The sequence below is a fragment of the Chanos chanos genome, chromosome 2 (genome assembly GCF_902362185.1).
Source record: "Chanos chanos chromosome 2, fChaCha1.1, whole genome shotgun sequence".
Taxonomy (NCBI): domain Eukaryota; kingdom Metazoa; phylum Chordata; class Actinopteri; order Gonorynchiformes; family Chanidae; genus Chanos; species Chanos chanos.
In genome coordinates this window covers 45,212,935-45,235,802 of record NC_044496.1, presented here as the reverse complement: position 1 = coordinate 45,235,802, position 22,868 = coordinate 45,212,935, and the positions used below count along the sequence as shown (strand labels likewise).

The following is a 22,868-nucleotide window of genomic DNA, read 5'->3' as shown; positions in this document are numbered from 1 at the left end:
CAGACTTGTCCTTGCACTGAGGACACATGAAATGAACAGACTAAACTCAAACAAGAAATGTATTCCCTTTGACTGAATCACCAAATGAAAAACAGTATGCATTAGAACACCATTTACTTAACAGGAATAATTCAAATACATCTATATAATACAGCAGACAATCCTCTGAAACACTTTCTGCAGTGTGTCTCAATATCACTTCCTCATACAGTCCTTATAAGATCAAGAAACATTACAATTCAGAGATGCAGTGCATAAGTGTTCAATTTTAGTCTGGTATAACAATACTATACAAAAGATCCATCTTACAATCTTCAGGTTTTAGAGACAAGTTAGAATTGTCTCAAGATGTTTTAATTACTAAATCATTTCTATTTAAAGCATTGCTAATTTGCTCTGCTTGATTGTGGGGATTCACCAGGGTTTCACCACTCACATTATGACGAAAGATAAACAACTTGTTTTCTCTTGCGAGATGAATTTTCAACACTGCAGGCCTGTATTTTTTTTAAGCCTCAGCTGTGTTAATAAGGTAACCTTGTCCTTAATAGTGAGACTTGAAATTAATTTCGTTTTCAAAGTAATTTGGTCCTTGGAGATGACCATAGACTATTCTAGTCAGTAAGCGGTAGATAGCAGCACAAGGCCCAAAAAGCCCAAATTTACACAAGCAAAAATTGACAGTCACGTCCTTATATTCACAATCATCCCTTGCTCTTGCTTTCAGTTCCGAAGGAGAGGGTTAATGATAATGTTAATGATGTCCGAGCATTAAGGGGAACTTTCAGAGTAAGATTTCCTCATTTCAGAGCACTGAAGCTCCTACAGCCTTGGTCCACAAATCCTCTCCGGCACCTGCTGCATTGCAAATTTCTGTTGCCGTCTCAGCCTGGGCTGGACATTATGAACCGGTACTTTTCTCCTCCTCCTTCTTCTCCTTTTCCTCATTACTGTCAAGGGGATCACCACTGTGAGCATGGAAACGCTTATGAACACACACACTCCAAAAAACAGAAGAGGTTTATTTTCTGCCAGTTTTGCACAAAGCGGGCAGCTGGTGTGGTTAACAACCAGCTGGCAGGGTGTAACCGTGGCATCAGCTGCAGGGAAGCCACGGCGGGTGATGATCTCTCGGTAAACGTTGACAGATCTTTTGGGTTGGGACTGGAAATGTGAAGAACTGAAGAGCCCAAACTGTGGAGCATGCCGATCCTGCAGTCTCCACACATAGAGCCCTCTCAGATCAATACCATCCAACATTTGAGCTACAGAGAGAGAAGAGAGAAAAGGAAAGAAAACTGTAGATGCGCTTACATAAAAAGAGCTATTTTTTTTACTTTGAGGGCATGTCGTGAAACACGAGGTAGAGTAGTGAACTGAAGAAAATTCTGTCATTGCTTGGTGACAGAGACATTTAATCATGAATGTTTAACCTTTTAAAATGAACAGCTTGGAGCAGAAGTTTTGTGTGCTCGGCTTCAGTGTAAATATAATTTTCCAGTCAAACTGGCTGCATCATCTCTTGCAGTTACTGTGTAAGGTCACAGCTGTTCATACCCCAAACACACTGAGATCAGTCAGGCCACTGCAGTTGCACGAGGACAGAGAATGGTATTGAAACACACATGATGCATCAACAACCAGGCTGTAAAAAATGAACTGCGACCCAGGGACCATCATACAGCTCACCCCGGGTTAATGTGTTGGTCTATTTAGATATATGAGATCAAAGGTCCCCCATAAATGCCGGTTTTAGGAGGGGTATCGAATGATAAGACTCAGTGTTAGGAAATACTTTGGCTTTGAATGAGTACAATGTCCTGTGATTACAGTCACCACAGATGGCAGAAGAGTACTGAATGTTGTGTTAATCTCAGTAAGCTAAAAAAAAAGTTTTTATTAAGGAGATTACGACGGTATCCTGTTCCTACACCAAAGATTAATTTAGTACTCAGTCTGTCAGACTTTAAGAATTGCATAAACAATAAAGGAGTCACTCTTTTTAGACCATGTTTTTGATCTGTAGTTATGTATACTGAAGAGACACCCAGTAAGGGTAGGAGTAGATGGTATGAGAAAGTGGAGTAAGTATGTTTTGGTATTTGGTGTTTCATAAAATGGCCCTAACACACACAGAGAAGAATTTGTAATATGGCATGCCCCAAGTTTACCTTACTGTAGCTTGCACAGGTTCATGTTTCAAAGCATCTAAGCAGAGATTTCACTCCCATTGGCAGTGGGCGTAAAGTTAAGACAATGAATGTAAAGGTCTCTGAGTTAAAGCTACAGCATTTGCATGAATGTTCTATTTCTAAAATTTGATATTTATTAGACTGTAGAATTTCTGAAAAGTTTCTGATTTTCAAATTTACTATTTAACAAGATGGTGAAATTTGCTGCATTTTCCAGAGCTCTAGCCTTTAACACACAATGTTCTGGAGTGTATTAACTGCAAGAGCGTACCTTTCAGTGCCTCCTGTAGGTAGCTCCTTATATAGCTCTGTCTCAACTGGTCATCATAGGACGCCTGGTCATCCACCCCAGTTGCTGTGACAATGATGTGATGAGCATCACCATAGCGATCCCTCACCCAGCGCAGAACCCTGCGGAGTCCCCAGGGTACCAGCGACTGTCCCATGCTGGAGGAGGGCCAGGTGGGGTCAGACAGAAAGGAACAGCCATGGGCAGAATTTGAGGGGGAGTCTCGCAAGGGTGAAACTAGACGAGTGGTGAAATGATTCAGAGCAATAAAGTCCAGAGCTCCTTTTAGCTCAACCGTCCCTTTCTCACTGGGATGTGGCAGAGCAAAGATTTGGGTCTCTCCAGAGCCCTGTCCGTCTCCAACTCCATCCGCCGGATGCTCTCCAGCCTTTCCGATGAGAGGGTCCAGGAAACGCCCAAGTTCAAATGACAGGAATCGGTGGGCAGCCTCTGCATGAGACTCAGCAAACGGATTTGCTGGTTCCACCCAATCAGCATGCAGTGCAAAGCTTACCATTCCCCCTGTTTGGTGGCGAGAATCAGTATCATAGATATGCCAAGCCCGGGCATGTGCCTGGAGAAGGTTTTCGGTGACTCTCTGCCGGTCTTCCACACTCCCATTGTATGATTCTGCCAACCGGTTTGGCTCATTTATGGTGATCCAAAGAGAAACCCACTTGCCCAGTTCCTGGTAACAGAGATTGGCATAGCTCTGAAATGCTTTCACTGTGCTGCGGTTCATCCAGCCACCCTGGGCATGCAGTAGTTTTGGCAAGCCTAGTGTCGGAGACTTGCGACTGGGGTGATAAAGTGTGATGGCGACATGAACACCTTTCCTCTGGAGCTCCTTCAGAATGCAACGGTAGTATCGCAAGGCTTCAGAGTTGACTGACGGAAGGTCACCGTGTGGCAGGAGTAGGGCCCAGTCCAAGGCAAAGCGATAGTGAGATGACCCAGTGATCTCAAGGATATGGATATGGCGACGAATAGCCAGGAAGTCACTGCACTGTGGCCCACGGGTATGAAGGGAGACCCCAGCAACTCGACGCAGAGCACCATCACCAGAGAAGTTCCAGCGATACACATGAGGGTCACTGAATTGTGGAGAGAATGGGCGGAAGTGCACCTGCCATAAACCAGAAGACACACACACACACACACACACACACACACACAAAATCTAAGATTATATTCCAGAAACATTTGCTCTGCTTCTGAGTTGCTTTTATCACACAGTGAAGCGAGGAATTGTAAAAGTATATTTATATATATGTATCATTGTTATTACAACAGTTTTACATAGTTCTAGTAAGTTTACTTTCAGGATGTGAAAGTATGTATATTTTGGTATTGTTAAAACACTACGCTTCATTCTTCTGTCTTCTCTCACCTGTAGGACTGAGTCTGCTACTCCAAATTGGAAGTCACAGGGGAAATGCCCTTTGATATTTTCTACTGTCTCATCAATGGGGAAACCATTATTACTGATGATCTGCCTGTAAAATTTTGCAGTGGTCTTGGGAACCCTCGGCCGATCAGGTTTGCTGAAGTCCACATGGAACAGACCTCTTCTCACACTGTAACCATAATTCCACTCAAAACCATCTACCAAAGACCAGGCAGTGTAGCCAAACACTTTGACGCTGTCCAGAGTTATAGCTGTTTGAGAAAAAAAGCAGACACATGCATACAGTGAGACACCGTCATATGGAATGACTTGTACATAATATGATAATGAGAGTTAAATTAATAGCCTGATACAAATGATGTTACCATTAACACACATGCACACACACTTGCACATAGACCTTTTGTACCTTGTAGCACCTGACTGATAAACCTCTTCATTAAATAAATGGCCACAGTGTCTTCAAGCTTTACTGATGCATCAGAAAACCAGCCGCTTTCTGCCACCAGAACCTCTGGATCCTTATACTCCAACCGGATCCAGCCCAGAACCCTTCTTAGATCCAGAGACACAGTCTGACCAAACCGGGGCAAACCCTGACCCACACGCAGAGTGTCTGGTCCAAAGGCAAGGGAGAAGAAGTCAGCCGTGCCCCGAACCCAAAGCCTTTCTTCTGCTGTGAACTCTGGGACAAGTCCCTGGTTTGAGGCCTTTAGTGAGGCTGGGTAATCCCCACTTCCATAGATTGGCTCTGCAAACCAACCAATCACAGCTTCCATGGACCGCTGACACAGATCTACATTGGCTGGGGTAGCCTTTCCTTTGAATGGCTCCACCCAATGGGAGCCCAAAGTGATGGACACTCTGCCCTTTTGTTGGGGACGGAAACGAGAGTTGTACACGTGCCATGCTTTAGCATGTGCCTGCAGATAAAGAAAAACAAATAAGTCTCATTAACAAACATTTTAGACAAGAAGGAAGTAACATGTGTAAACTTACATGAATGAGACTCAAACAAATATCATGTCTAAATGCGTTGGCATGCAAAAATCTGATTAAGAAATATGATCAGATAATATCAAAGTCATTTTGTGTAGCTACACTGATGTTGCCTATCACAAATTAATTAAAAGCATCACATATTAATCCTTGTATCCTCTCATTGATCCTAGATTGCTCCACACATGCTCCAATACAACATCCTACACATAACATTCTGAACTTTAACCCCCACCATACCTCTTCCCTTAACCAATCACACTGTTCAATGAGATGTCGAATTACAGGGAACTAAGCCTATATTAAAGGGAGGACTGAGGCTCTCATAGTTACAATTTGACAATTATTGATCATGTAACTCATACTGAACTATTTACCTTCAACATTAAGACACTCCGGTGCCATAACTGATAGTTGATGTAATAAGTACACAGTTTATTGCAGTGTAATTTCTGTTAAGCATGTAATGTTGCACTAAAAAGCATTTTGTAATGATGCGTGCTGTACTGATTAATTCACGAGAGTTGCAATTGTAAAATCTCACAAACAACTTTTGGTACCGGACACTGTTTCCTCATCTAAGCTTACAAGAGATGCAGTTGAACTGCTGACGTTGATTGAAGTTTGTGAGCGAACTGCAGATCAGGACTCATATGTATCAGATTTCCCAGAGTAAGACAATGATCTGTGATCTGTTTTTTTTCCTGGCACAAATCTGATCATTGTAACAACCAGTTAAGCAACCGATTGATCAATCTGCATTTTTCACAAAAGCAGGCAATGGAACAACTGACCCGTAACCCACCTTGATCAGGTTGTGAGCAACCGTGAAAGGAGTTTTGGGGTCACCAGTCTCCCCTGGTGCATGCACTCCTGTTCCATATCCCTGCAGAGCCAGCAGGAACGGGTTATGCATGGTCAGCCAGATCTTCACCTCTGTACCAAAAGTAGCAAAACAAAATGCTGCATAATCTGCAAACACCTCCACTATGCTACTGTTCCTCCAGCCTCCATACTGGTCTTGCAGAGCCTGCGGAAAATCCCAGTGAAACAGAGTCACAACGGGTTCCACACCCCGCAAACGCAGTCCACGAATCAAACGTTGGTAGTGCTCCACTGCGGCACGGTTGGGATGGCCCGTGGGAAACCCATCGGGGAAGAGACGTGGCCAGGAAAGGGAGAAAGCATGGAACTGGACGCCGAGGTAACTGACAAGTTTAATGTCTGTCTCCCATAACGCGTAACTGTTACTGGATATGTCAGCCGTTTCTGAGATGATGCCTCCAGCAACAGAGCTGTGGGTAAAGTGGTCCCAAATGGACGGTCCCTTGCCGTCAATGTTCCAAGAGCCCTCAGTTTGGAACGCAGAGGATCCAACACCCCAGAGGAACCCAGCAGGGAATTCCACTTGAAAAAACTGGCTATGGTTCTGTTGTTGTAGCCACTGCTGCTTGCCCTCTCCAGATACTCTCTCCACAACTCCACACATACACCATCCCACAAAAAAGGAGAGGGAGATGGCACAGGAAGAGAAAACGCAGGTCATCGTGACAGAACAGAGAGATATGATCCCTCTACCATTAAACGCTGGGGCAGGAGAGTAAAACATCAATCCTTTGAGTTAAGGAGTGATACATGTTGTACAATATTGAGAAAAAGAGAGAAGAACAGATGAAAAACAAATCAGTGAAGCGCAGAATAGAAGTATCCATCTGACTGCTTTACCTGCCTGGACTTTCCTCTTTCTCACTCACTCTCTCTCTGGCTCTTACACACGCACAAACACGTAAACACTCAGGAGCTCCCTGATTGCACAGAAGGAGAATCTTTAAGTTAACGATTAACTTGAACTCTGATCCTCGCGCTCATGACAGGCTCTCTCTCTCCCTCTCTTTCCCCCATTGTTCTATCTTTTTCACAGTCCTCCTTTCCTCAATTATTTCACACCCCCTTACCTCCCTCAACCTCATCCCCGTTAAAGAGAGGTAAGAGTAAAAAAAACATTACGGCACGTTTGCTCTTCAGCCTGTCTGTTCACTCAGATGATCGCAGAGGATACATCACAAACTCGATTTCATCTGTTTGTCCCGGTCTGAGAAACAGCCCCAATATCCCTGTAAAATGGTTAGATGTCTGTTGTCTGAGCTTTATTGCTGTGTCTTGCTCCAGGGTACAAAAACAAATTTATAAATGCTTCCATACACCAACAATAGAGATGAGGCTAAGGTGAAACCCAATTTAAGTTATATTGTTTGTGTTGAAAATACGATTGTTCCAAAAAAACATCTGTTTTTGAGGAATTAAAAGTCTGTTTTATGAGGTGACATAATTGTTCTTTTGAAAATGAAACCGGGTACTGAGAACATTGAAAGAGGTCACTGTGATATTCAGAAAGCCTCAGGCAGAACACAGTGAATGGTCAACTGAGTGAACAGCAAAAATAAGAGAAACGCTGAAGGAAATCAATGAGGTATAGTTCTTAACTAATCAGTCAGTTCTCATTTATAAAATGTTAGGCAAGTTTCCATTCTAATGAGAGTGGTTTATTCCAGGTTGACATTGTCCCCATCCATAGAGAAAAACTGCAAAATGATTGATTTGTTTGGTATGAAAATAATATAGACCATTTTCTAGGACAATCTCAGTTACCAGATTTCAATTCAACCAATCACTGTTGAGACGCTCTAAACAATACCTCAGTCCTTTTCTTGTGTCACCATCAGCAAAACACCAAGTGATGGATTTCTCATGGAAGAATGTTGTTGTAGCCCACCGTTAGTTTCAGACTTTTAACAGTATATATGCCATCGTGCACTGATGCAGTTCTGGCCACTCATAACTGCTTGATGCCTTATGAAGGTACTTTACGTTGGTTTTTCCTTTATTTTGGCGCCTAGATATTTTGGTTGCTCGGCTATAGCTCAGTGCTTGAACAAATATGGTGTTTATCCAACCTGTGTGCACAGGGATCCACTTCTGTAAAATGTTTTACATCATATTTGCAGTATCCAGGAGCTCTAAAAGCATTAAAAAAGAATTTCATCAAATTACACTTACATGAACACTGTCTTCTATATAACTAATGTCATAAGGAAATAACTCCATTACTGAAATAACAGAATAGCCTCCTACTGTAAAACTATATTTGGACAGATTACTGTTTCTATAGGTATTCTGTACTATAAGGAAATGAGACTACAGAAACCTGAATTAGAAAATTGTTACTGTTTTCCTTACAAATGCCATATCAGGTTGAAAACTGAACCCAACACATTTGGGTTTTGAGGAAGTAAGAAAAAAATGTAAAAGCAGAAGTAGAATTTGTTATTTAACTGATACAGTTTCACTTTTGTCTAATTTCCTGTCGTACTCCCAGTCCTACAAAGACACATCAGTCGACACATGTCGACAACGCATTCTCACAGCACAATACGTTTGCTTCAAATTTAATCAGACCATAGGATTTAAGAGGAAGCACTGAGGAGGTTTGTGTGCTAATTTTTTTTCCCCTGATGACTAGGTGAACAGATTGTATTTATATTTAAGCTGAATTTGAGCTCTTAAGGCACCATATTCCTATGGAAGGAAAAATAAATCAGAATTAACAGATGTATTAAGATGTGCATTTAGTAAAAATAACAAGCGTCAGTATAGTGTAACCTTGCCCAGTTTGTGCATATGACTTTATAGTGGTGCTAGCTGTTGTTATGATGCATGTGTTCAGTCAGCCTTTTCTCAAATTGAGGAAGTCTGTAAAGATTACTTGACCATAAATCCCTGAGAGGCCATAGATTACAAAACTGCGTTCAAACCATGTCTGATAAGACAGTATTACACCGATTTATAGCATAAGCCCCGCCAAGGGCTGATATTGTCATGACGGTAGGGAATATATTGTAGTTTGAGACTCCAACAATTAGAGTACTATGTAATTGTGCCAAAACTGTGAGCATTTTCAAATTCTACTTAAACAAAATACATGTACCCCAAACCTTTGCAAAACAATAAATACACCTCTGTGTATTTCAAATCTGTGGATTTTCAGCTCAAATAAAGCAGAAGAAAGCTATAGATATCTGCAAAAGCATTTACATGAGTTATGCATGACTCTGCAAAATGACTTCTTCAGCGCCATGAGAGGGTTTCTCCAAATCATGGTGATTTGAAGGCATTATACTATAGTCCTTGAAATAGGAGTAAAACTACACCTAAATTTTGCCTAAATCTGATGCTGCTTTGATTTTGTGTTCAAATTCATCCCGAATTTGTTTGATGTGGGTTGAGACCACTGGCTGGAGTTGGCATGGCAATTAATACTTGGCTTTGTGACATGCACCACAACTGAGTAAAAGTACAAAAACTGACAGAACCTAGGTCTTACAGCTGTCCTATTACCTACGGTAAGGTGATATTAGTCAGTAATCAGAGCAACAAAAATAGAAGTCTAAGACAAGTGCATTTATTCCTGCTCTTGTGTTTCAACATGTAATATTGGAGTAAATATATTATGCCATTAAAGTGGTACATAAAACTAATTTCATTCCATTTTGTCTCCATTTTCTGAGATGAATATTCAGTGTATAAAATCAATTTGTTTTGTGCCGTTCACAGACACTCCTGTACCACAGGAATGATGGCTCTACTATATGCATTAGGGTTGGTGGCTGTGTTCATAGGCTCCCTCTCAGTCTCCTCCCCCTTCCAAATAGAAACGCTTATTGTCTACCTTGCCTCTAAAAATCTCACCTCTGTTCCCTCCGACCTCCCTTCAACAACTGAGGCTTTGGATCTCTCACAGAACCGTATTCAGTCTCTGAGCAAACAGGATTTCCTCCACACACCCGGACTCAGGTTCCTAAACCTCTCCTGGAACATGCTGCAAGACATTGATCCAGAAACGTTCCATTCAACTCCCGCTTTGCAAACTTTGGACCTTTCACACAACAGACTCCTGAATCTGTCTGACCAACAGTACCTCAAATGGGTATCAAGCCTTCAGTACCTGAACCTGTCATTCAATTTATTTACTGTTATGACTCTAGGAAAAGAATTTTCAGGTCTGGGAAACTTACAGTGGCTCAGTCTGAGTGCAGATTTGATTCAGAAAGAGGACTTTGTGAGTGTCAGAAACATTCATCTCCAAGACCTCACACTTCACCTTGAGACCTTGAAAGGATATGAGATGGGAAGCCTTTCAGAGACAAAAGCCAAGAAGATTGTCCTCATGGTGAGTAATCACCAGGTTGATGAAGACATCATTGCTGATGCTTTTGAGTCCTTCATAGAAGTGGAACTTACAGGTTTCATTGGATTACCACATTACTTAAGAAAGCTGATAGCACAACAAGGGGTTCTCAGAGTCACGCACCTATACATATCTGCACTGAGGGTGACCTGGTTGGAGCTAACTAAGACTGTAAATGCCATTTTGCAGTCTACCATTCGTAAACTGAGCATGTCCAATATCACCCTAACAGCCATGAGTATAGGAGACCCCGTGACCCAACAGTCCAGTCTGGAGTCCTTCAGCATCGAACAAGCAGCAGTGACTACATTTATTTTTGACCAGCGTGCCCTTTATAACTTCTTCATCAATATACATGCACAAAATTTAACCTTAGCACAGACTCCCATTGTCCACATGACCTGTCCTACTGCATCTAGAAAAGTTTACATGTTGGACCTTTCTTATGACGCCCTGTCACAAAATGTATTCTCTAGTGACAAAGGGGAATGTAAAACTCTGGATAATTTAGAGATCCTTTTGCTGAGAGGCAATAATCTTCACCATTTGCAGCCCCTCAGTCTCAGAGTTCAATACATGAGAGCACTGCGACATTTGGACTTGAGCCAGAATGTACTGACCTACAGCGAAGACCAGGGGACTTGCCTTTGGCCTTCAAACATAGAACACCTGGATCTCTCGGCAAATGAGTTTGACCAGTCCATATTCAAGTGCCTTCCTCGTGGTGTAAAAGCGCTTAACCTGCAAAACAATCAGATTGCAGCCATTCCTTCCAATAGCTCATTTCTGTATGCCCTCGAAGTTTTGGACCTCACCTCAAACCGTCTTGTGGACCTCCCATGTTGTCTAGACTTTCCAAGCCTAAGGGTCCTGGGAGTGCAGCGGAACTCACTTCACGCACCATCACCAAGCGCCCTACAGACCTGCCCATCACTGAGCATTCTGGATGCCAGTCGGAATCCCTACATCTGCACCTGTGCCCTAAGGGGGTTTACTGCCCTCTTCCAGGAAACAGGCACCCACGGTGGGAAAAGGGAGCCTAAAATCACTCTCTTCCACTGGCCAAATGGATACCTCTGCAGCTACCCAGAGTCCTGGAGGAAGAAACCTCTTAGAGACTTCCATCTACCAGAAATCTCCTGCAATGCTAGCCTGCTGGCAGTTACTATCTTGGTCCCAGCAGTCACAGTAATGATCGCCATAGCAATGCTGTGTCATAAACTGGATGCACCATGGTACTTGAGCATGATCTGGAAATGGACCCGGGCAAAACACCGAGCAAGGATAAGCCAGAGCAGATCAGAAGATCTACAGGGGGTGTACTTCCACGCCTTCGTGTCCTACAGTCAAAGGGATGCAGAGTGGGTCAAATCTCAACTCTTGCCAAAACTGGAGGGCGAGGGTTCCACATCAACCCCTGGCGCGCTTCGCATTTGTCACCACGAGCGACATTTCATCCCGGGAAAAAGTATAGTTCAGAACATCCTGCGCTGCACTGAACAAAGCCGGCGCTGCATCTTTGTGCTGTCCTCTCACTTTGTGCAGAGTGAGTGGTGCCACTATGAGCTGTACTTCGCGAATCATCAGAGACTAACGCGTGGATTAGACAGCATCATCCTTGTTCTGCTGGAGCCTTTGCCATCGTATCTCATCCCTGCCAAGTACTACCAGCTGAAAGAAATGATGGCTCGCCGTACTTACTTAGAATGGCCGCAGGACAAAGCGAAACAAAGACTATTCTGGGCAAATCTCAGGGCAGCACTGCAAGCTAACCTAACGTCGCAACCACAGACAGACACGGGAGTGAATGAGAGACACTGAGCAAAGAGGAGAGAATGGCACAGGGGATACAAAAATTTATTAGAAATACACAGAGACGAAACTGACATTATAATAAACACTTCAAAACAGTCTGTAACATTACAAAATATGTTCGTTTTAACAGAATTGTGAAAAATAATAATCACATTTGACAACAAGAGAGGCAAGATTTCATTTTTTTATGAGTTCTGCTTTCCAAATGACGATGCTGCAAACAGATCATGTGACGACACAACACTACCTCACTAAGGTTTCACAACCTAAAAGTGTGGTCATGATTTATATCACCACACAGCTCAGGACAGAGGGGTGTTCAGGAGAGGCTGTACTGAGAGTCTTTCAAAAGGACAGGGACGTGGACAAAGACAGGTCCCATTGAAACACTGTAATCTTTCTAAACACTCCTCCTTTCTGGGATTACAATAAAATTAAACAGGATTGAATGATGGTGAGAAATCCACCGGTACAATTTAGCCCTCATCAAGCAAATCTGGTCCTAATAGTCAAAGACTAATTCAGGCCTTGATTTAGCTGAACCAAGTGTGTTTGTTTAGGCACGCAGAAAAAGTCTGCATACAAAACAGCTCTATAGAGGAGGGTCATCTATGCCTGGCAGGAGAGAAAGTAGTGTATATGAATTACCCTTTGTATTATTTTTACAGAAAATTCAAAGCACTAGAAGGTGACATTTCTGTTTCCAGTAGGACTAAACATTCTATTGTCTCTAAGCCTACACTGCCTCACTGTTGGCAACCTTGTCCTCTCATTTGTTTTGTTTTTCCATGTTTCTCAGTGAGGCTGATATGGGAACTGAATAAGTAGTAAAATGGAGAAATCTGAAGACAGTTGAGGGCTGTAGGATATATTTATGGACCCAACCCAACACATCTGATTTTGCTAATAAAAGCCTTGAGAATTCAGAGCCAGAACCAAGTGTGGCAATTTAGGGTCGGAACGAAATATTACAGACCATGGATCCCAAGGAACGGGAATGACTGTCTCGGGGGATAAAGGGTTATGGTCAGGGTAGGGATTGGATGAGAATGACTTTTTCATTGATGCAGAACCGGTGGAGAACTGTAAGAAGGTTCTCTCCACAGCGAGACACCTGTCGCTCCATCGCCAGACGAAAATCCTCTTTCACCCCCTTTGTTATGCCCCGCGTCACAGTATGGTGCCTACGGGAACACAAACATAAAATATATATGTGCATTTGTGTAGCTGTACCACTCATTTTCAGTGTGTTATTACTTCAAATCCCCATCAAGAATGGCTAATATATGGGATGAAATAATTTGCTGATAAAATACTGAGACAACATGTTTTTAACTGTATGTTTTTACACGCTTTTGACATGAAATAAACTGATCCAGCAAAGTCTGAATCACTCTTTTTCTATGCCAAACACACCTTAAGTAATAAAACGATCCTTGCAGGTACAAAGATATGATGTTCATCTAACCCCATAGCTCTATTCCCAACCTGATATACATACAAGGTTAAAGTTGAACTGACACAGGAAGTTCAACAAAAGACTGAAAACCAACACACGTAACAAAAAAACAAAAACAATGCACGAATGTAAAATGTCTCGGTACACTTAAAACCACAGATACAGTGATTATGAAACCAAAAACAGACAGTTCCTTCACCACGGTAACGATAAAAACAAACACAAACCAAAAGGAACCAAAACCAACCATGAGTCCACAGGAACACTCTCAAAATGAGAACGCTGTTTGAACGTAATGATAAGAAACACTAGAGAAAAGGAAAAAAGGGGGGACTGAAAAAATAAAAAAAAGAGATAAAACTGACACATTGAGGTTGATGAGCAGACTGAGTGGGGTGTGGGAAGGGCGGGGTGGGTGGGGGGTCAAGGCGGGGTCATGTGGAATGGGGGTGGGGTACCTGTCAGCCTTCTGAGCCCCTGGAAGCAGCAGGGTGTTTAACTCCACCCCCAGGGTGGGGCTGGGGTTCCTATGGACAGCAAACACCATTTCATCAACACCCTAAACACAGGGCTGCATTCAAGACCTCTACCGTTTTTGCAATACTGAACTGAAAGGTACTGACACGACACAAGCAACGCCAGGAACAGGATTACAAAGCCAAAATATGTCCCTACAAATCCACAAATAGCAGGCCCAACACTCAGTGTTTTGCCTTGCCTGCCCTCTACTGGTTACTGCTTGCAAGGTAAAAAAAAAAAAAATCGGACACTGTCGATGCAGATGTTGGCTACGGTACGACTAATTTATCATTTCGGGTACAAACTGTTGTTGTTTCATCCTAAAACCAGAACTTTTTAAAAATGAAACCCAGAAGAAACTGTAACCTGCCCAAGTCTAAAGATTTATAATTTCACAAATACAGGGAGAAAGGCACTGACAGACAACCCCCTCCAAGTTGTAGAGTACACAGGGAGAGCTCAGAAGGTTAGGTGTGGGGATAGGCGGACTGCCCAGGCCAAGAAGATGTTGATAAAAATTATTTCTAGCTGGACAACCCCCCAAATAGGTCCATGAGTATATCCAGTTGGCTTAGGAGACAAGCTACAGAGGACAGTCCGTTCCATGACAGTCAGTCAGTCATGACTAAGCGTCTCTACTGTCTCACTTCTTCATAACGTTGGCTCTTCCATCGTGGCTATGCCAGAACAGTTTATGTATCAATTCATGTCTTGAATGCATCCCAGGTTAGAACTCTGAGGACAGTTGTTATTCACAGCTCAACCAGCCAATCAGAAAGCGGGGAGTGGCACACACACACAGTAAACAGAAGACCTATCTTTACCAACGGAAAAAAAATACAAACTGTTCATTCATGTTTAAAATAATAAAGAGAGAGAAGGGAGAAAGAAAATTGCTTGGTAATAGACTTTTCAATCTCTTGGCAATGAATGCTGCAAACTAAACTGAACAAATTGGTTGAGACTTACTTGATTAGCATCCCTTGATTGGGTAAAAGCTCCAATTGGACCCGTCCACCTTCTGTTGTGCGGAGGTATGCAAATTCTTCCAGCATGTCAATATCTGATTGGATGCATGAATGAAGGAGCGAATAGAGACAACACAAGAAACTGTGGCATAATAACATTACCACCATTTGCAAACAATCAACACCATATCTGATATACAGGGCTGGTAGCTGCTCACATATGATGGGATTACATATGTTCATGTAATGCAAAATAAACCAGCTAATGCCCTTTAAGCTTAATATATTTAAGCATTAAAGAGTGCTTGCATACTACTACTTTTAATCTTGAAGTGATACTTACAAGCTGATAATTTGGAAGGGTTTCATAAATTTTCATGAACTTGAAAGGTTTATGATATCCTAAACCAGAGAGTACTAAGGGAGCAACGACCAGCGGGATGTCTAGCCTTGAGTGTCTGTGTGTAAGGATACTTGTGACGTAGTTGAAGAAATTTTCATATTGGAAACAGCCCTGTTGACAAATCTTATCCACGGCTTTAAGGAAGAGAGTCTCGCCTTGTGGCCAGTCATGCTGCAAAAGAACAACCACATGACCAAGGGCCAGGTCATCCCTACCGTCTGTGAATGCCCGCAGCTGAGAGAGAGAGAGAGAGAGAGAGAGAGAGAGAGACGGGGGAGGGGGGTAGAGAAAGCAAAAATGTAAGAGATAAAAGCAGAGGAGAGAAAAATAGGGAGAGCAAAAAGAAGATGCATAATACCAGGTCAAAAGATGATGACTACAACAGTACCTTGAAGCACGCCAGCATCAGTTGCAGACAGAATGGGAGTATAGCCTTGCTTGTGCAGGGGAGGAGCCTTAAGTCATTTCCTAAAAAGAGGGGGATACACATAGATGTTGATTTATGAAATTACGTTCAAGAGAACTGGATAAGGATAACTGTGGCTCACATTTATTGTTAAAGTTTGGCACGATAGTATGCATCTAAATTATACTCTGAGCTGGATATTCAGGCTAAATATAATGCAGCAACAGCATAAGTCAGTGTTAATGCAAATAACGAGACAGTTTTATGGCTAAGCCTTAACCTCTGTGAGGCCCAACTGAGTCCACATTAACACACCTTTCCTGGGCTTGGTGCGGGCCCGGCCTGCCTCCTCAGTGCTCTTAATGGGCTCCTGTGTGGGCGGAACCAGGTTTCCAACAACCTCCAACAATTTCTCACATGCCAGCTGAGAGGAGAGAAGGATACAGAGAGAAAGAGAAAGAGAGAGAGACAGAGAGAGAGAGAGAGAGAGAGAGAGTTACAGAGTTACTACATGGATAAAATAATAAATCTGTATACATACCTACCACTTGAGAGATCTGTGTGTGTTTGTGTATGTTACCCTGTGCTCTTTTAGTCAGGATGTGTGTGTGTGTGTGTGTGTGTGTGTGTGTGGGGGGGGGGGTGTGGGTGTGTTTGTGTTACCCAGGGCTTCCCCAGCGAGTTGTGACAGAATACGTGCTGTATGAGAGCACTGTGCATATATGTGTGTGTGTGTGTGTGTGCATGTTACCCTGTACTCTCCCAGTGCGTAGTGACAGGATGCCTGCTGTATGAGGGCTCTGTGGTTTTCCAGGTTAGAGGCAGCAGCAGAAATCTGAGTCTGAACAGGCTGGAAGGATGCCAGCTGTGCCAGCTGTGCCAGGCTAGAGAGAGCCTTCCTATACTGACCCTGAGACAGACAGACAGAGAGAAACATCAATACAGTGAGTAAGAGAGCCTTCCTATACTGACCCTGAGACAGACAGAAAGAGAGAAACGTCAATACAGTGAGTCAGAGAACCTTCCTATACTGACCCTGAGACAGACAGAAAGAGAGAAACGTCAATACAGTGAGTCAGAGAACCTTCCTATACTGACCCTGAGACAGACAGAGAGAGAGAGAAATGTCAATACAGTGAGTCAGAGAACCTTCCTATACTGACCCTGAGACAGACAGACAGACAGAGAGAGAGAGAAACGTCAATACAGTGAGTCAGAGAGCCTTCCTATACTGACCCTGAGAGACAGAGAGAGAGAGAAATGTCAATACAGTGAGTCAGAGAGCCTTCCTATACTGACCCTGAGACAGACAGACAGACAGAGAGAGAGAGAAACGTCAATACAGTGAGTCAGAGAGCCTTCCTATACTGACCCTGAGAGACAGAGAGAGAGAGAAACATCAATACAGTGAGTCAGAGAGCCTTCCTATACTGACCCTGAGACAGACAGACAGAGAGAGAGAGAGAGAGAGAGAGAGAGAAACTTCAATACAGTGAGTAAGAGAGACTTCTGTTTACTGTTAAACCTGTGTTGTGAATCTGCAGACACTCTGACCACCCAGACTTGAAATACGCATCTAACACCTCCTTCAGGTTTAACATCTACTTCCCCGGTGTTCGGGACCATTTCATCACTTAAAAAGCAAGACGTCACTCTATCATGAGCGGAATTATGTATCGGATACATATCTACTACAAGCCTACAGGATATGCATACCTGATAAATGATCATATCTGTGAGGAAAATGCGAAACCACAGCCAGCTCTCAGTCTTCCAGGCTGTACACAGCTTATTAAACTCTGAGGAGAGATCGTGTGCTTATCAGGATTCAGTCATGATGAAATGCATGTTTAAACTGTCATGACAAAATACCGGACTGTATGCTGTGTACTTTCCCTTTTCCTGTGGGCAGATGGGAAAAGCATACCAGTTTCCAGTGCATCGTGGGAATGTAATAAGTCCCAGCTCTCCCTTGCGGTGCGGAAGCTCTCCAGAGTTTCTGCCCAGCCAGGAAAGTCTGACTTATTAACCAGTATGTGCCGGCCGCGCCCCTTTCCCAGACCCTCCTCATCGTCTGAACTCTGAAAACACACACAAAGTTTTATATGCACACACCAGCAAACAAATATGAACATGAAACAGATTAATACATACTCACAAAGTCATCATTTATAATTTACCCACACATATGTTTAAATGTTAATTGCACGTGAATGAATGATCTGGAATGTACAAATTGTCCCCCCCACACGTTGTCTCGCACCATAGTTTTCTCTCGGCCGTCTGTGAGTTTGCGTTTTTTGTGGGCGTGTTTTCCTGCCGATCTCTCCAGCTCCACCTCACTGTACACAGAGGACAAATCCTCCAGCAGGATCCATGGCCCACTGTCCAGGGCACTGTGACCTGATACACACGCGCGCGCGCACACACACGCGCACACACACACACACACACACACACACACAAGAATGAACAAATTTAAATCCCTCATGTAAAGGAATAAAGGACAACTGAACAGCATGAAGCCAAACAGTCTTCTCTGAACATGCTATAAATGACAGATGGTATTGACTAGCCAACATGTGAACAGAAACTGCCAAATGTTAAGACAACAAGCAGGTATCTACAGTCTAGATAACCAGAGACAGTAATCAGGAGCAGGTACTTCTATAATGAGGAACTTTCTGCATGTATACATCAAAGGAGAATCGAAAAGAAAATCTAGATAATCACAGAGAAGTACAGACACACATATCCACATCAATCATACACTCTCACACACTAGAAAAACAATATTCAGACTCAAGCACAAATACTACATGTCAAACTCTCTTTTTTTTGACTCAAGTAATAAATCCATAAAACTGTGGACACACAGTGCCTTCAGTGATCCATTAAACTCTCTCACACACACTATTAAAACACAAACACAAATATAAACACACACCCAATACATAAATACAAATACAAACCCACACACCCAATACTGGCAAAACCGCATCACACACACGAGGCCATTTGGATACAACAGTTGCATGACTCAAACACACATGCACGCACACACACACACACAAATACAATACTGACACAACCCAAACATGTCTATCCTCACATACAGTATGACTAAAGAACATAAAGAGACTCACCCTGGAAGAGAGAGGGCTGAACTGCGGACATGTAGAGGTAGGCAGAGCGGAACAGGACCAAGGCAGAGCATATTACAATTTGACCGCAGCATCGTGACATTGGCTCCGCCTCCAGACTGGGCAGGTATCGAAACAGCTCCCGCACACGCTGCAACAGCTCTGTGTAATTCCTACAACAAAAGACATTATGTTTAAGACATTACGTACATTAAACACACACCGTAGGAATAACACACAAACTTTCTTATATGTTGTAATAGTTCTGTGTAACTCATCAACCACGTGAACACACACGTGCTCTTAAAAATACACAATATTTTACCAGCACAGAGAAAACCCCTTCACATACTCCAAAAAAAACTCTGTGTATCTCTTACAATACATGCAGACAAACTTTACATCACACACACACAGATTTTGAAAACACAAATGCAAATTCCCAAGACACTTTGGCTAACTCCTAAAACCAACACACATCATAGCTTAATATTACATATACACCCAAGCACTGACATCTGAAAAGTTTCATTTACACAATTTCATATGAATATCAACATTCCACTTGATCACTAAGGCCAGAGTAACAGTTTTCACCATTTGTTAAAACTGTTACGTACACACACACACACGCACACACACACACACACACACACACACAGAGTGTGTAAGCTCTGACCTGCTCCCTTTATCTCCTTGCCAGTCACAGCGAGCACCCACTACTGCCACTATATCCAGCAGCCTCTCCCAGGGCTCACACACCACTGATGATTTCTCTGACAAGCCGTCAATCACAAACCGCTGCCCACCACGCCCAACCCCTGGAGACTTGAGCCCGCCCACCTCCTGAGAACCTGTAACAGACAGAGGCTCATTTGAATTATTAGCATGATCTACGACCCCTGTGTACCACAGACAGAGCAAAATATAGGGGACTGAAAAGGAACTGAACATCCTGGAAAGATAAAAGGGTTTCCAATTTTTGCAGATATTCTGCAAATGAAATGCATCAACTTGTCTATGTATTGCTAAAAGAAGGTATATGATAACACAGTACAGCACGGGACATTTCTATGACATTTGACATAAGTATCTGTGATGAGAGGTACCTTGTATCTGTCCATCTGCAGATGGTCCTCTGGTGACATAGCTGATGTAGAACTCAGCTGCTTTGTGCATATACTTATACAAGAGACTGGCAGGAAGTCGCATGTCCAAATTATTCATTATGAGAGGCAGGACATCGCACACTGACAGACAGACAGATCGAAAGAATGATAGATAGAGAGAGAGAGAGAGAGAGAGAGAGAGGGAGAGATAGAGAAAATCAGATTCTATATAACTTACCAAAATAAACACTTTTGGGGCACTTTTGGAAGTACTGTAAGTATTCCTGTTACCTCTAAAAAAATGGGTGAGTATAGATAATATGAAAAAATAAATAAATAAATAAATAAATAAATAAAAGACCTACAGCAGATATAGTATGGTTCTGCATGCTCTCTACGCTTTTATAACGTGACTCTCCTAAAGTTCATTAGGTAAAACATTTGAATAGTACTGTACATAAATACTGTGATGCTTTGTTAGAGTATCAATACCATAAAAAAACAGACATGAACAATTCTAACCAAAGAGCTTTCTGAAACAATTCACAGGTGTATCCAAGTTCTCCACATTCTCCGCTTCCAAAAGGGATTCTCCCAGGCTGACCTGGAGCGCAAGGTAGAGGTACAAATGTCACAAACAAGAAATAACTGTCGTCAAAACACAACATTATTACCCTGGCTGGCTGGACGGTGTTGGATATTGAGATAGAGAGAGAGAGAGAGAGAGAGAGAGAGAGAGAAAGAGAGAGAGAGATATTTGCCTCATGTTGGATATGGAGAGAGTGAGAGATACTTGCCCCATGTTGGATATGGAGAGAGAGAGATACTTGACCCATTATGAATATGGAGAAAGAGAGAGAGATACTTGCCCCATGTTGTACTACAGACTCAGGGAATCTCTTCAACAGCAGCAGCAGCATTTCAGCTTTCTCCAGCGTGTTAAAGCATTGCTCTGTAGCCTTCAGTAACATCTGACACTGAACAGAGCCTGGAAGGGTCTCAAAGAGACCTACAAAAACACACACACACACACACACCAACATTTAACTCTGACATGCTCCACAACATATTTCTGACATGCAGTATGATTCCAGTTAAACAATTACAATTCAATTTGTGCTAATATTAATGTCACATGTTCAAAGTGTACACTAACTGCCCTAAAATACTCTGCCTCTCTGCTTACACACACACACACACGCACATACACATACACACGCACATACACAGGGGTCCTCACCTCTGAGGAACTGAGTTTGTTTGTCCTGGCTGTCACTGCGCAGAGCAGCAGTGATAACCGTGATCTCACGCCACACTACAGGCTGCTCTGGGAAACTGATAAAACTGTCAAAGAACAGAATGAATCAGTGGGCACATTGTACTGCACAGTCTCCGAATGATCTCTAAATAATTTATATTCCTCTCAAAGGACCAGATAAACCTCTCTCATCTCATTTTATCTCCTTTTGCTTCAAACCTGCTTTGGGCAAGAGCACTGGCCAAATCTACATGAGAATGTTTTAAAGTTGAATTACCACTTTCACTGAAGAAAGGTTTGCGGATTGGAACAGTGATAATGCAGTGGTTAGCACACATATCATTAAACACATCAGTTGGCTGCCGCTCGTCCATAGGAAACTCACATATCATACAGCAGTCTTCCCGCCGAGGACGTTCGCTCCGCGTTCCGCTCAATAATGTACATTTCGTACTGTGCAGGAGACAGAGAATAAGTACCACAGTGAAAGGAATGTGGTCGATTCAAAATCGTCCTGATATTCCTGCTAGATACGGACTGAACGTTTGTTCATTGTTCAAACCATCAAGTGAACAGATTCTCCTTTCAAAAACTAGCAAATAAAACACGCTCAATAGAAGCCAGATTGTATGACTGCAGAACTTGTAGACTGTCAACTAAAAATCGTTTAAAGAGAGATATGCATTTATGAAGGCACAACACACCACCATAATTCATGAAAGGCCGAGCTGCGAACTGGCATTGTCGTTAAACAAAAAATAGGTTCGTTAACCCTACACAAATGAATGATTCATCAGTAATCGCACTGTAATCTACAACAAAGAGGTGCATATCTGTGTGAAAAGGCTTGACTCCTGGCAGGTGGCTTTGGACCGCTCATCTACCTGGATGTTGAAGTCTGAGGGGTATAGGGTCCGAGCTGTAATCAGCCACGCTTTGGCCGCCCATGGATCCTCAGAAACCAGCTCTCGAGCTCGTTTGACCAGGAACTCACAGTCACCTTGTGCCGACATTTCGGTCACGACCATCAGTGAAAATAATCAAATTATTCTAATGAATTACTCATGCACAACACCAGCAGTACGAAAAGCAAAATTTTCACCATGGAGGGCTTTGTTTTACTTCCGGAAGGCACTAGATCCGGAAAGCAACAAAATAAAAGTCTTCATTTGAAAGTTTTCAACGGGTCATAAAACAGTTTGCTCGAGAGGGTGGTCCAGAGAGTAAGGACCACACTAGTTTAAATAGACATTAATGCTTTGTCTCAAGTTATTTGCCCAGTAAGTAAGTGTCGAATTGCACTTGCACTTCAGGTTCAAAAAGAGCCACAGCAACAGCACAAGTTATAACAATAACCACTATTATTCACCATGTGAAGACAAATAGAACAAAAAAAACCCCAAACAAAACAAAAAACAAACAAACAAAAACAGAAAACAAAACAAAACAAACAAACAAGCAAACAAAAACCACAAAAAACTTTAAGTAGTAAAGGTTCGAAGTTTTAGGTCATGACACGACACTTCAGAAAATCTAATCAGATGTTGGTAACACTGTCCCCCAGAGGGCAGACTTTTCGTTTTTATCCTGTTGTATTCATGCAGTGTACAGCAAGTACACAACAAAAAAGTTTAGACAGGGCTTAAGTGAACCAG

General features: G+C 42.6%; 3 protein-coding genes across 5 annotated transcripts; 1 reads left to right on the top strand and 2 right to left on the bottom strand.

The window, feature by feature from the left end:
* Positions 1 to 822: 822 nt before the first annotated feature.
* Positions 823 to 6,434, bottom strand: klb (klotho beta). The gene is made up of 5 exons (XM_030765385.1): positions 5,694 to 6,434; positions 4,299 to 4,812; positions 3,872 to 4,140; positions 2,464 to 3,607; positions 823 to 1,265 (listed from the first exon to the last, which is right to left on the bottom strand). The coding sequence occupies exons 1-5, from the start codon at positions 6,432 to 6,434 to the stop codon at positions 823 to 825; spliced, it is 3,111 nt and encodes a 1,036-aa protein (XP_030621245.1).
* Positions 6,435 to 9,521: 3,087 nt separating this feature from the next.
* On the top strand, positions 9,522 to 11,939 carry tlr1 (toll-like receptor 1; the record flags this gene model as incomplete). The annotated part of the gene is made up of 1 exon (XM_030765384.1): positions 9,522 to 11,939. A coding segment is annotated over exon 1 (2,418 nt), but the record flags the coding sequence as incomplete, so codon positions are not given.
* A 151-nt stretch (positions 11,940 to 12,090) lies between these two features.
* Positions 12,091 to 22,226, bottom strand: ints10 (integrator complex subunit 10). 3 transcript variants are annotated; one of them, XM_030764749.1, is made up of 18 exons: positions 22,098 to 22,226; positions 21,599 to 21,666; positions 21,196 to 21,299; positions 20,825 to 20,964; positions 20,478 to 20,559; positions 19,947 to 20,096; positions 19,526 to 19,706; positions 18,850 to 19,019; positions 17,967 to 18,106; positions 17,631 to 17,784; positions 17,420 to 17,502; positions 16,455 to 16,613; positions 16,019 to 16,127; positions 15,686 to 15,765; positions 15,369 to 15,531; positions 14,896 to 14,989; positions 13,866 to 13,934; positions 12,091 to 13,132 (listed from the first exon to the last, which is right to left on the bottom strand). In XM_030764749.1, the coding sequence occupies exons 1-18, from the start codon at positions 22,224 to 22,226 to the stop codon at positions 12,976 to 12,978; spliced, it is 2,232 nt and encodes a 743-aa protein (XP_030620609.1). In that variant the 3' UTR covers positions 12,091 to 12,975. The 3 variants fall into 3 exon arrangements, with proteins under 3 accessions (XP_030620609.1, XP_030620610.1, XP_030620611.1); XM_030764750.1 differs by having other exon boundaries at positions 19,526 to 19,700; positions 19,956 to 20,096; XM_030764751.1 differs by lacking the exon at positions 13,866 to 13,934 and having other exon boundaries at positions 19,526 to 19,700; positions 19,956 to 20,096.
* Positions 22,227 to 22,868: the final 642 nt, after the last annotated feature.

Coding starts and splice junctions, on each gene's coding strand:
- klb (XM_030765385.1), bottom strand. CDS start 6,434: ATGACCTGCGTTTTCTCTTCCTGTGCCATCTCCCTCTCCTTTTTTGTG. Junction 4,813..5,693: donor TTGCTCACAACCTGATCAAG/GTGGGTTACGGG, acceptor CTTTATCTGCAG/GCACATGCTAAAGCATGGCA. Junction 3,608..3,871: donor TAGCAGACTCAGTCCTACAG/GTGAGAGAAGAC, acceptor GGTTTATGGCAG/GTGCACTTCCGCCCATTCTC.
- ints10 (XM_030764749.1), bottom strand. CDS start 22,226: ATGTCGGCACAAGGTGACTGTGAGTTCCTGGTCAAACGAGCTCGAGAG. Junction 21,300..21,598: donor GGAAGACTGCTGTATGATAT/GTGAGTTTCCTA, acceptor GTTCTTTGACAG/TTTTATCAGTTTCCCAGAGC. Junction 17,785..17,966: donor ACGGCCGAGAGAAAACTATG/GTGCGAGACAAC, acceptor GTGTGTTTTCAG/AGTTCAGACGATGAGGAGGG.